Raw genomic sequence first — 14273 nt, 5'->3', positions numbered from 1 at the left:
TTATGGTCGAGTTCAACATGATCAAGGGTGCAATTCTAGTTTGAGTTGTTGCTAGATCCAAAGTTTGAGGCCCAGATCCCAAGATCAGCACAGAGTTTCTTCAGTACTGAGACAGCATCAGTGAAACCTTATGAAAACAGGGTGCATATGCCATGCCCTCTAACTCCCACTCCAGTTTCATGACTTGCTTTGGAGTTATCTTCTCATTTAGGGATTCATCTCCTTTTTCTCAACTTTCCACTGTTGAGTACAGGATCTCTGTTCTACACCATCCATTTAACACGTTTCATTTTCCAGTTTGCCTTGAGCACATTTGGGCTCTCATTATGCTTCCTTAGGATGTAGTGTTGAGAATTTGTCTAGCTCCATTTTTGGCACGCCCATATTTTGGGTCAGGCGCCATTTATCAGACCATTTTAGTCCATCCACTTATGTTTCTGAGTGGCACCTTGTACATAACATTCGCACATTGGTCATTCCACCCATCATACATGTATTATATGCTAGCTGCACAAGTTGATCATGAGCCTCTTGTGCTGCCAACAATCGGAGCAGCTTGTTCAGTAGGATCAGCACACAGGTTAGTCAAAAAAGCCGCATGCAATCGACCCAACTGCTTAAAGTTGAACTAGCAGCGAAAAGTAAAAAAATGGATGTTTTCATCACCACTGTCATGCTCAGGCCATAAACTAAGGACATGTTTCAGATTGATTTCAGCAGTCTATTCTACTCTTTTGCATATACAGTTACTTCCATTCATTTGAGGTGTGCCTTATAAGCACATTGCATCTTTGCTTCAGCCTCACATTTCCACTACTGATGTTTTTCAAGGTCCTAGGGCCTATTCTACTCTTTTGCATATGCAGTCTTTTCGATTCATTTAAGGCGCACTTATTTCAACCTCACATGTTTCCAGTATTGTTGTTTTTCAAGGTCCAGCACTTGTGTTATAATGTAATGCAGAAAGATTAAACAAAATGGTTGCCTTTTAAGGATAAGTGAATCAGATTGAGTTTTGCACATCTGTGCTCTGTGCATGTAAACCCCCTGTTTAGGTGTTTTTTGGTTTCTTTGCTTCTTTTGTTTTTGTTTTCAGGTTTCCTTTTTTTGTTTTGTTTTTTTTTTTTTTTTGGGGAGGGGGGGGGAAGAAACCGCAACACACACACAGAGAGCACACCTGCTGTAGGTCTTCATCTTCCTCACATGCATCCTGTAAAACAAGCATTTGGAAGATCACAAACTACAAACCAGAAAAATAAAATCATAAGAGATCACAATCCCTTACCATGAAAAGACCACATCTAAAGACTAAGATCTAGATTGACCAACTTTGGCACTGAAATGAGCCATATTTTTTCAAATACATTTTCTTGCTTGTTCTTGAAACAAAATGTTGCTATAAAAACAAATTAAAGCTACACACAAAGCTCAATAAAAAAGCACACAAAGGAAGTTCTAGGAAGATATATAGAAATTGTTTGTAGATGGAAATGTCTCTAATAAACAACATGCATGGAATGTCCCCAGTCAATTATGTGAGTACAATTTTGCTATCCAGTGACAGAACACTCAAAGCCAACAAATCAGCACTATTTTCTTCATAACTAAAGTTCAGCATGGAGTGTTGGCGTAGATGGCAGTGTACATGTTGCACCACTAGAGCATGTGGATGTAATCTTCAGCAGCTCATGGCTTCACAATCACTTTACTTTCACTGATCAGTATGAGCATACGACTGCATTCAAGAAGGCCAAGGTCATGCATGTGAAGACAGATGACCCAAAGTGCACAAACAAATGAATGATCAAATACATGAAACATAAGAAAACATGAATACCTCTACATAAGTGTGGAATGTGAGACAATGAAGCACATGATATGGTAGAGAAAGGGCAACTGCAGAAGAGGCCGGAACATGGGTGAACGCTCAAAGCAAGTGGTAGTTGCTGAGAGTCAATGTCCAACTCCATATTTGGCACCATGTGCCACATTCAAGTATCATTTTTCCCACATGTGGGCACATCCATTTCAGCTCAGCCAATTTCTGATCAGGCAATATTTGTTCTCTCCAAGTTCTTAGTCAAGCAATTTCCATGTTTGGGGCCTACTTATAGGCAGCACGCTAGGTCCCACTTGACACATGGCAAATAAATACATGTTGATGTGACTAGAGCAGACCTTTGAACCCCTCATATGCAAGCTGCCAGTTCCACCCTCTCCAACTCATACAACTGTAACATACCCAACCAAAGGAGAGGACATTTGGTAGTTGCTCGGACGCCTTTTCTGAGCAGCGTGATTACATCCTCAGACATCCGGATGGGCGCTAGTAGCATCGGTCACTGTGGTCATTGGTCATGAAGTGACTTAGTGTGAATCCTTGGACATCTGAATGGGTGCTAGAAGCACTAGTCACTTTGGTCATGAAGTGACTTATTGCAAATGCACTAAGTACACTTCGGGGCTAGGGCAGCTGAGTCCTATTTGTAGGACTCAAGGCCCTACCGTGTACATCATTGTGTGATCACCACTCTAGGACTCTTGGCCCGTTGGCCGACACATCTTTAGACCAGGATGGTGTGGGCATAGCAACTAGAAACATCAAAAACCATTAGAAACGAGACATTAGAAACATGTTTTGCAAGTTTCTTTCAAGAGGGAATAAAATAAGAAACACAGGGTTTTTTATATAGGGATTCTTTAGTAGTTTTAACTAGGAAAAGAGGTTTTAAACCTCTATGGAACTCTCTCTTAAACAAAGAAAGGCCAATCGAGCTTGAGTGATAATACATGAGGGTCAATTGAAAATAATATTTTACATATCCATAATCCATTATTGACCTATGTCAAAGTTAGTCTTTAGACAAGCTATACTATGGTTCAAACTGTCAGAGTGCAGCGGTGCGGAAGCGTAGGACTGAGAGAGAGAGAACGCAGAGAGAGAAGGGAGAGAAAGAGACAGTGGACAATGAAGATCTGCTGTATAAAGAATGCTGAATACAAAGATATACACGGGCGCAGTGCGCTGGACTGCGTGTCTCCACCTCGACGATGCGACCTGCTGTCCACCTCGAAGTCTGCTGCAGTCTGCACTGTCTGCTGTCTGAAATCTGTGAATAGAGACAGAAAACTGCACGGCACCGGTCTGTAATCTGCGACAGAGAAGAGTGGCCAGACTGCTGGAAATGTCGACTATAAATAGTCGAAAACTGCCACGAACTGGGGCGCCAGAAAATAGGGCGCAGCCTGGAATAAGTCGGCTCCATTAAATGCAGCCGACTGGGCTGCAGACAGTCGGACTGCTGGTCCGACTGTGCAGGCTATGATCACTGATCTCTAACACCCCCTCTCAGAGCCTGGACAGGGCAGAAGCCTGAGGGATCTGGAATGTTGCCGAAGTAGAGCCTGAGGAAGCGCCTTCGTAAACAAATCCACAAGATTGTCCTCCGTCTTGCAATACTCCACAGTGATGGTCTCATCCAGAAGCTTTTCTCAGATGAAGTGGTACTGAATCTCAATGTGCTTCGTCCGGGCATGAAAAACAGGGTTCCTTGCCAAGGCAATGCAACTCTCATTGTCACATCGCAGCAATGTAGGACGAGTCTGGGGGCACCCAAGCTCCTCCAACAATCTCCGAAGCCACACAACCTCGCATGTGGTGGAAGACGCGGCCCGATACTCCGCCTCAGTAGACGAAAGGGCTACTGTGGGCTGCTTCTTGCTACTCCATGAAATAACACCTACACCCAAAGTAAAGCAGTAACCTGTTGTAGACCGCCTGTGGTCCACGTCACCGGCCCAATCCGAGTCGCTCCAACCTGCAAGTACAAGATCTGACCTATCTGTCCCTGCGGGGTAATGAATCCCCAAATCAGACGTCCCCCTCAGATACCAAAGTATCCTCTGAGCAGCCTGCCAATGCACCGTCTTAGGTTCACTCATGAACCCTGCCAAGAGCCCAACAGCAAAACATAGATCAACCCTAGTGTTGAGAAGCCAAATCAAGGACCCTATCAACTGTCGATAGCGGGACGCATCCGCCAAAGGAGAAGCTGAATGGGAAGTGGCCTTCCAGTTCGGATCCATAGGAGTAGAGAGGGCCCGACAATCTTCCATCTCAAAAGACACCAAGAGCTCCTGTACATATCTCTGTTGGGAGAGAAAGATCCCCCTCTGAGACTGATAAATCTCATGGCCTAAAAAAAAATGGAGTAGCCCCAAATCCGTCATCTCGAACGTCCGATGTAAAGCTGACTTTGTCTCCTGGACCTGTTGTGCATCATCACCTGTGACAATCAAATCATCAACATATAATATAAACAGCACACAACCATCCTCGGAAGTGTGAACATACAGCTGCGGATCGGCCTTGGACCGCCGATATCCCAACTGAGACTGGAGGAACGAATCAATCTTCTCAATCCAAGCTCGCGGGGCCTGCTTGAGGCCATACAGGGTCTTCTTCAACCTGTAGACTTGCCCATCTGAAGAACCAAAGCCAGGAGGCTGCTCAACGTAGATCTCCTCCTTCAAATCACCATTCAGGAAGGCTGACTTCACATCCAACTGATAAACAGGCCATCTCCTATGGCCAGCCAAAGCAAGAACAGCTCTAATGGTTGCCATGCGAGCTGTGGGGGCAAAGGTGTCATGACAGTCAATCCCTGGGCGTTGGGCAAAACCCTTAGCAACAAGGTGAGCCTTGTGCTTATCCAAAGTACCATCACTGAGATATTTGGTCTTGAAGACCCACTTGACCCCAATCACCTTCTTCTTCAGGGGGCGTGGCACAAGTGACCAAGTGCCATTCCTCTCAATAGCCTCCAACTCAGCTTCCATAGCTTTCTTCCATGGGGCGGACTGTAAAGCCTCCTTCACGGAGATGGGCTCTCGATCCTGCATAACACGGGACATCAAACAATAATTGGAGCAAACAAGCTCCGAAGAATGCGCCTGGTGCCTCCGTGACTGCCGCGGACCATCCTGCGGTCCCCACTCCTCAGGAACCCCCTCGATCCCTCAATCACGGAGTGTGTCACGGGCCCAGCGAGGAGGAGGCCGAACCTCCCCTCGTCGTTCTCCATCAGCAGAAGACTCTGGAATATCCACCGGTGGTAACTCCTCAGAGGTGTCCGGTGGAACAGTAGACTCTGTGTCAGAAACAGAATCATAATCAAAAGGCACGGGCTCCAGTGGGGCTGTAGAAGGAGCCCAACTCTCCCCTGGATCTCCAAGAACGGGATGCTCCTCACCCGTTGAAGTAGCCGGAACCTCCACAAACCGCACATCACGGCTAGTGTACACATCCCGCTTGACGGGATCATACAGTCGGTAGCCTTGGGACTGGGAGCTGTAGCCAACAAATACCTGGTTTCGGGAAGCCGCTTCAAATTTATCACGGTGAGCCTTGGGAATGTGAACATAGGCATCACACCCAAAGACTCGAAAGTAAGAAACATCTGGCTTCGTCCCAAAATAAGCCTCAAATGGAGTCATCCCTTCCACGGCCGAAGTAGGGGATCGATTAAGAATGTGGACTGCAGTAGCCACAGCCTCAGCCCACAGAACCTGAGGGGTCTGTCGGTGCTCCATCATGGTGCGCGCCATCTCGATCACACTGCGGTTCTTCCGTTCTAGAATACCATTTTCTTGAGGAGTATTGGTATTGGCAAACTCCTGGTGAATTCCTCTATCTGCACAAAACCGAGCAAATTCATTAGACACAAATTCACCTCCCTTGTCGGATCGCAAGGTCTTCAACTTCCGGCCTGATCGGTTCTCCTCAAAGAGAAGCCAATCCTTGAAGTGCGAGAAAGCTTCTGACTTTACTGCCAAAAAATAGGCCCATGTCATCCTGTTGTAGTCATCCATGATCAACATGAAGTACGAGCTCCCACGCAGGGACTCATTCCTCAGAGGGCCACATAGATCCGTAGATACTAGCTCCATCGGTGAAGTAGACCGCCGCGAAGCGGTGTGGGGAATGGCATCTCTATGCTGCTTCCCCCGTATGCAGGAGACACATGGCTGCTAGCTCACCACTATATCCGGCAACCCTCGAACAAGCTGTCTACGTGACGCCCTCCGAAGATAGTCATAGTTCAGGTGACCAAACCGAGCATGCCATAACTCAGACTGTGACTGTGAGGTAAGAAGAAGAGTAGAGAGGGCAGTGAAAGACTTCAGTTTGTAAATGCCGTTCTCCTCATATCCGGATGAGAGAACCTTCCTCGATCCACGATCAAGGACTCGCACAGTAGAACTGTCAAACTCCACCAAAAGACCAAGGGAGCAAATCTTATGAACTGAAAGGAGATGGTACCCTAATCCTGGTACATGCAAAACCTCTGAGGTATGGGTGCCACCTCGTCCATCCGGAATAAGCTGCATCTTACCCCGACCTGCAACAGAAACTGAAGAGCTGTCGCCAATGAGAACCTGCCCACGCGAAGGTCGCAGCTGGGCAACACCATCTGATGAAGGAGTCATGTGCCGTGAGGCACCACTATCAACAATCCACTCTCGAGCTTGGGGAGCCGTCATCGCAGCATCAGAAGCATTCGGTGAAGCATCCTCAATGACAACTAGATGTAGAAATGCAGCTGATGAGGGTGCAGCCACCGCTCCAGAATCCGTGGTATCCTTCTTCTTGGTGTCCTTCGTGTCTTTGTCAGGGAAATCCTTCTTCCAATGGCCAGTCTTTCCACAAATATGACATGTGGAGTCTTTGTCCTTGTCCTTGTCCTTGTCCTTCTTGGACTTGTTATCCCCCTTCTTCTTCTTTTGGTCCTTCCCCTTCTTCTGAGAGGCTTGACCTGTCAACGCCTCCGTCTTGGAAGCATTCTGTCTGTCCCTTTAACTGTTTCTCTTGGTCCAAGACCATAGGAACCAACTCTTCCCAGCGAAGAGTAGACTCTCGCCCCCAAGCAATAAGGGCAGAGTAAAATGTACCGAATCGTGGCGGCAACTGGGACAATAGTGTGATCGCCATGTCTTCGGAGGAAATCGGCTTCCCCGCATTCTGAACCTGCATCTGTAGCTACCTTAGCTTGTTAATGTGTTCCCTTAGCGAAGAAGACTTATTTACGGACAAGGTCCGCATCTGTACCTCCAAAGAAACCCTCTTCATCAGGGTCATCCGATTGTACATTTGATCAAGCTCCAGCCATATCTCACGAGCCACCGTCAAGTGCTCGATGTGAGCGATCACGGCTGTAGTGCATGATAGAGAGAGAAAGGATCGAATCCTGACATTCAGTTTGTCCCAATGAGACTGGGCCCTGGCCAACTCCGTACGAGCATCGGAAGAGAGTTTGGACTCATCTCTTACCGAAGGCCGGTCAATATCCTCCTGTACCAACTCCGCCAAATCATAGGACTCAAGGATGGCCAACATCATAACGCGCCAAATGCGGTAGTTGTCGCCGTCGAGCTTCTGATCTGTAGGAAGAGCCGGTAAGACAGGCACCTTCCGGTCCATAATCGCCTGGAACTCCAGATCCATCTCTGTAGACATCTTCACCTGCAATGCCTTCTAAAACGCAAAAGCAGCCCCCTCTGACTGGGTAAACTCAGCCTGCTAAGGCTCTTCCGCGTCCCAAAGCTTCTTCACCCGCCGGAGGCGATGAAAAGGCAAAACCTGCACTTTTAGGTTGAAAACTCAAACTTCCTCCGTGTCAAACAGCAGTAAACAGCAGCAAATCCACCACCTGTACTCCTTTCCTGTGCGCCCACACTTGTTTCAGCCTTGTTCCAAGGCGCAGCCCTCTTGTCTGCCCTTAAACGCAAAAAACGCAAATTTGTGTCGCAATGGAAACTCCACTTCAGGTTGATTCTGCGCTCAGTCAGCCCTCAAACACTGCTCTGATACCATGTCAAAGTGCAGCGGTGCGGAAGCGTGGGACTGAGAGAGAGAGAACGCAGAGAGAGAAGGGAGAGAAAGAGACAGTGGACAATGGAGATCTGCTGTATAAAGAATGCTGAATACAAAGATATACACGGGCGCAGTGCGCTGGACTGCGTGTCTCCACCTCGAGGATGCGACCTGCTGTCGACCTCGAAGTCTGCTGCAGTCTGCACTGTCTGCTGTCTGAAATCTGTGAATAGAGACAGAAAACTGCACGGCACCGGTCTGTAATCTGCGACAGAGAAGAGTGGCCAGACTGCTGGAAATGTCGACTATAAATAGTCGAAAACTGCCACGAATTGGGGCGCCAGAAAATAGGGCGCAGCCTGGAATAAGTCGGCTGCATTAAATGCAGCCGACTGGGCTGCAGACAGTCGGACTGCCACGTGGCAGTCCGACTGCACAATCCGACTGTGCAACTGCTGGTCCGACTGTGCAGGCTATGATCACTGATCTCTAACAAACACTTGACCCCAATCACCTTCTTCTTCGGGGGGCGTGGCACAAGTGACCAAGTGCCATTCCTCTCAATAGCCTCCAACTCAGCTTCCATAGCTTTCTTCCATGGGGCGGACTGTAAAGCCTCCTTCACGAAGGTAGGCTCTCGATCCTGCATAACACGGGACATCAAACAATAATTGGAGCAAACAAGCTCCGAAGAATGCGCCTGGTGCCTCCGTGACCACCGTGAACCATCCTGCGGTCCCCACTCCTCAGGAACCCCCTCAATCCCTGAATCACGGAGTGTGTCACGGGCCCAGCGAGGAGGAGGCCGAACCTCCCCTCGTCGTTCTCCATCAGCAGAAGACTCTGGAATATCCACCGGTGGTAACTCCTCAGAGGTGTCCGGTGGAACAGTAGACTCTGTGTCAGAAACAGAATCATAATCAAAAGGCATGGGCTCCAGTGGAACTGTAGAAGGAGCCCAACTCTCCCCTGGATCTCCAAGAACGGGATGCTCCTCACCTGTTGAAGTAGCCGGAACCTCCACAAACCGCACATCACAGCTAGTGTACACATCCCGCTTGACGGGATCATACAGTCAGTAGCCTTGGGACTGGGAGCTGTAGCCAACAAATTCCTGTTTTCGGAAAGCCGCTTCAAATTTATCACGGTGAGCCTTGGGAATGAGAACATAGGCATCACACCCAAAGACTCGAAAGTAAGAAACATCTGGCTTTGTCCCAAAATAAGCCTCAAATGGAGTCATCCCTTCCACGGCCGAAGTAGGGGATCGATTAAGAATGTGGACTGCAGTAGCTACAGCCTCGGCCCACAGAACCTGAGGGGTCTGTCGGTGCTCCATCATGGTGCGCGCCATCTCGATCACACTGCGAATCTTCCGTTCTAGAATACCATTTTCTTGAGGAGTATCGGTATTGGCAAACTCCTGGTGAATTCCTCTATCTGCACAAAACCGAGCAAATTCATTAGACACAAATTCACCTCCCTTGTCGGATCGCAAGGTCTTCAACTTCCGGCCTGATCGGTTCTCCTCAAAGAGAAGCCAATCCTTGAAGTGCGAGAAAGCTTCTGACTTTAGTGCCAAAAAATAGGCCCATGTCATCCTGCTGTAGTCATCCACGATCAACATGAAGTACGAGCTCCCATGCAGGGACTCATTCCTCATAGGGCCACATAGATCCGTAGATACTAGCTCCATCGGTGAAGTAGACCGCCGCGAAGTGGTGTGGGGAATGGCATCTCTATGCTGCTTCCCCCGTATGCAGGAGACACATGGCTGCTGGCTCACCACTATATCCGGCAACCCTCGAACAAGCTGTCTACGTGACGCCCTCCGAAGATAGTCATAGTTCAGGTGACCAAACCGAGCATGCCATAACTCAGACTATGACTGTGAGGTAAGAAGAAGAGTAGAGAGGGCAGTGGAAGACTTCAGTTTGTAAATGCCATTCTCCTCATATCCGGATGAGAGAACCTTCCTCGATCCACGATCAAGGACTCGCACAGTAGAACTGTAAAACTCCACCAAAAGACCAAGGGAACAAATCTTATGAACTGAAAGGAGATGGTACCCTAATCCTGGTACATGCAAAACCTCTGAGATATGGGTGCCACCTCATCCATCCGGAATAAGCTGCATCTTACCCCGACCTGCAACAGAAACTGAAGAGCTGTCGCCAATGAGAACCTGCCCACGCGAAGGTCGCAGCTGGGCAATACCATCTGATGAAGGAGTCATGTGCCGTGAGGCACCACTATCAACAATCCACTCTCGAGCTTGGGGAGCCGTCATCGCAGCATCAGAAGCATTCGGTGAAGCGTCCTCAATGACAACTAGATGTAGAAATGCAGCTGATGAGGGTGCAGCCACCGCTCCAGAATCTGTGGTATCCTTCTTCTTGGTGTCCTTCGTGTCTTTGTCAGGGCAATCCTTCTTCCAATGGCCAGTCTTTCCACAAATATGACATGTGGAGTCTTTGTCCTTGTCCTTCTTGGACTTGTTATCCCCCTTCTTCTTCTTTTGGTCCTTCCCCTTCTTCTGAGAGGCTTGATCTGTCAATGCCTCCGTCTTGGAAGCATTCTGTCCCTTTAACTGTTCCTCTTGGTCCAAGACCATAGGAACCAACTCTTCCCAGCGAAGAGTAGACTCTCGCCCCCAAGCAATAAGGGCAGAGTAAAATGTACCGAATCGTGGCGGCAACTGGGACAATAGTGTGATCGCCATGTCTTCGGAGGAAATCGGCTTCCCCGCATTCTGAACCTGCATCTGTAGCTGCCTTAGCTTGTTAATGTGTTCCCTTAGCGAAGAAGACTTATTTACGGACAAGGTTCGCATCTGTACCTCCAAAGAAACCCTCTTCATCAGGGTCATCCGATTGTACATTTGATCAAGCTCCAGCCATATCTCACGAGCCACCGTCAAGTGCTCGATGTGAGCGATCACGGCTGTAGTGCATGATAGAAAGAGAAAGGATCGAATCCTGGCATTCAGTTTGTCCCAATGAGACTGGGCCCTGGCCAACTCCGTACGAGCATCGGAAGAGAGTTTGGACTCATCTCTTACCGAAGGCCGGTCAATATCCTCCTGTACCAACTCCGCCAAATCATAGGACTCAAGGATGGCCAACATTATAACACACCAAATGCGGTAGTTGTCGCCGTCGAGCTTCTGATCTGTAGGAAGAGCCGGTAAGACAGGCACCTTCCGGTCCATAATCGCTTGGAACTCCAGATCCATCTCTGTAGACATCTTCACCTGCAATGCCTTCTCAAACGCAAAAGCAGCCCCCTCTGACTGGGTAAACTCAGCCTGCTAAGGCTCTTCCGCGTCCCAAAGCTTCTTCACCCGCCGGAGGCGATGAAAAAGCAAAACCTGCACTTTTAGGTTGAAAACTCAAACTTCCTCCGTGTCAAACAGCAGTAAACAGCAGCAAATCCACCACCTGTACTCCTTTCCTGTGCACCCACACTCGTTTCAGCCTTGTTCCAAGGCGCAGCCCTCTTGTCTGCCCTTAAACGCAAAAAACGCAAAAAACGCAAATTTGTGTCGCGACGGAAACTCCACTTCAGGTTGATTCTGCGCTCAGTCAGCCCTCAAACACTGCTCTGATACCATGTCAGAGTGCAGCGGTGCGGAAGCGTAGGACTGAGAGAGAGAGAACGCAGAGAGAGAAGGGAGAGAAAGAGACAGTGGACAATGAAGATCTGTTGTATAAAGAATGCTGAATACAAAGATATACACGGGCGCAGTGCGCTGGACTGCGTGTCTCCACCTCGACGATGCGACCTGCTGTCCACCTCGAAGTCTGCTGCAGTCTGCACTGTCTGCTGTCTGAAATCTGTGAACAGAGACAGAAAACTGCACGGCACCGGTCTGTAATCTGCGACAGAGAAGAGTGGCCAGACTGCTGGAAATGTCGACTATAAATAGTCGAAAACTGCCACGAACTGGGGCGCCAGAAAATAGGGCGCAGCCTGGAATAAGTCGGCTGCATTAAATGCAGCCGACTGGGCTGCAGACAGTCGGACTGCCACGTGGCAGTCCGTGGCAGTCCAACTGCACAGTCCGACTGTGCAGCTGCTGGTCCGACTGTGCAGGCTATGATCACTAATCTCTAACAAAACCTCACACATTATGATTCATACATATCACAAAAAGAAAAGTGAAATAAATATGTAAATAGCTCATGTACACTATGGACCAAGTCCAGTTGCAACATCGTGATTCTCATTCCAAAACAAACTAACAAAATCTCAAAATCCAGAACGAATCATAATATATCATAAATAACTCATAAATGACACTAAAGTCATATAATAATCAACTCTCAAGACAAGAGTAGAATCTAGATACTAGATTGACAAAGTCCAATAACTAAACAAAATCCCAAAAAAGTAAGTCTATCATCCAAAATCTTGAGTCCTCGAGAGTCATTACTCATCATCATGATCGTGTTTAACATTGCCTAGTAATTTTTGCCAAAAAACCCATGTTTTTGGGTCCTCCCTTTTTTTTTTTTAAAAAAACCCAACGTTTTTTACTGTTAGAAATGTTTTAAGAAACGTTTCGTAAAAGAAACGTGTTTCTTTGCTACTATGGGTGTGGATTGGTGGTATGGGCCGCTAACCCTTGGGATGTAGTCATGACCCGAAGTGATGCTAGCTCCCAAGCTCGTGGGTGAGCTCGTTTGGCTCTATGGCTAGGGGGTGATTTTGATGTCTAGTCCCTTATGTTCCTGAATGTGGCTTGTGTCGTGTCTCGTGTGCAAGTTGGATTCTAGGGGAACATTTCAAGCGTTGTTCAGACCTCTTCGTGTCACAAATCATGTGGTGGGGAAACTTCAGCTACTGCACCAAAAATACTATAGACACAAAAGGAAGCTCACTCAAGGACACAAGAAGAGAGATGGAGGCCAAAACATTATCTCGCCAGTTTTTTCTTCTTCTCTCATACACAAGACAATGTACACAAAGTATAGATAAGATACAACATAAAGGAAAGTAGCCTACTAAGTCAAACACTACTACATAACTCATTATACTAATCAAGTAGCACTATAACTATGCAAGTTGCAGGTAGGTGCAACAAACTAAATATAATAAGTCAGTGTCCATGTGAGAATCATACTAACCACCAACATGCTAAGTATTGACATGCGGACCCACCTAGCCAGGTAGTCCATTATCAATGTCCTCATTGTTGAGCTTGCCATCTTAACACTCCCTCTCAAGCTTAACTATATCTCTGCAACTCCGAGTAAGCTTCGAAATTTTCGAAGCTTCTCTGCACCCAATGCCTTTGTAAAAATGTCAGTTGTCTAATCCTATGTGCTGTTATATACCAAGTCAATCTCTCCTGCAAGTACCTTCCCTCTCACAAAGTGATAATGCGCCTCAGTGTGTTTTATCCATCTCCCTGCACATCCAAGTCACCTACTAACTTTTGCAGTCATACCACCTCACATGATGCCATAGCTACACCTCTATACTCAATCTCTCTACTCGATAAAGCAACTGTGGATTGTTTTTTGCTGCTCCATGTGATTGCTGCACTACCAAGGAAAAACATGAATCTGCTGGTAGATCTTTTGTCAAACATGCTACTAGCCTAATTTGCATCTACGTATCCAAACACTTGTATATCCTTACCTGCCTTATAAAAAAGTTCATAATGCAAAGTAAACTTTACATACCTCAACGTGCATCTAATTGCATCTAAGTGAAGCTTTCTAGGCATCTGCATAAACTGACTAACAAGGCCAACAACGTAGCTCAAGTTTGGCCTTTTAATAGTTATGTAAATCAAACTTCCTACTACCTTCCTGAACATAGAAGGGTCTTCTATCTCATCCCCAACATCAACACTCAACTTTACATTTTGCTCCAACGGCTCTAAAATAGGCTTACATGCTATCATACCATACTTAGATAACATATCCAAGCCATACTGCCTTTGGGACAACCATATACCATCATCATATCTAATCACCTCAACACCAAGAAAGTACCTTAGCTCACCTAAATCTTTCATCTCAAACTTCATCTTTAAAAAGTCCTTAACTTCAGCAATCCCATTGTCACTGTCACTTATAATAATCAAGTCATCCACATAGATGACTATGATAACTAAGCCTACATCTCCCTTTCTCACATAAAGTGAGTGGTCAACATCAAGAACATAAACGTCAATGTTAACAAGATACTCTCTGATCTTTTCAAAAGGTATCGAGCCTATGTCAAATCCTCAATTAGCTCACCCTGATCACATCCGTAAATGGAGAGTCTGCAATGCTACAACCAATGTTGAGTTAATGCAAGGGTTGCTTCCTGAGTTCCACTCTCAATTACAGCATTTTTCCCTCGCATCTAAGCATTGGAGTCATCTCATTGACCGCAATGCAAG

At 47.1% G+C, this 14273-nt stretch overlaps 1 protein-coding gene across 1 annotated transcript in view; it reads right to left on the bottom strand.

Annotated features, from left to right (window-relative positions):
- Positions 1–14273, bottom strand: part of LOC148040482 (uncharacterized) — an 80014-nt gene that overhangs the window by 35602 nt on the left and 30139 nt on the right. The window contains exon 2 of the mRNA XM_087699687.1: positions 1178–1210. Within this exon, the coding sequence (XP_087555813.1) occupies positions 1178–1210 (33 nt within the window). The remainder of the gene's footprint in view (positions 1–1177; positions 1211–14273) is intronic.

Source organism: Lygodium microphyllum, chromosome 2, assembly GCF_053477565.2.
Source record: "Lygodium microphyllum isolate KBCC chromosome 2, Lygodium_microphyllum_v1.1.10, whole genome shotgun sequence".
NCBI lineage: Eukaryota > Viridiplantae > Streptophyta > Polypodiopsida > Schizaeales > Lygodiaceae > Lygodium > Lygodium microphyllum.
This window is presented reverse-complemented; position numbering and strand designations above follow the sequence as displayed.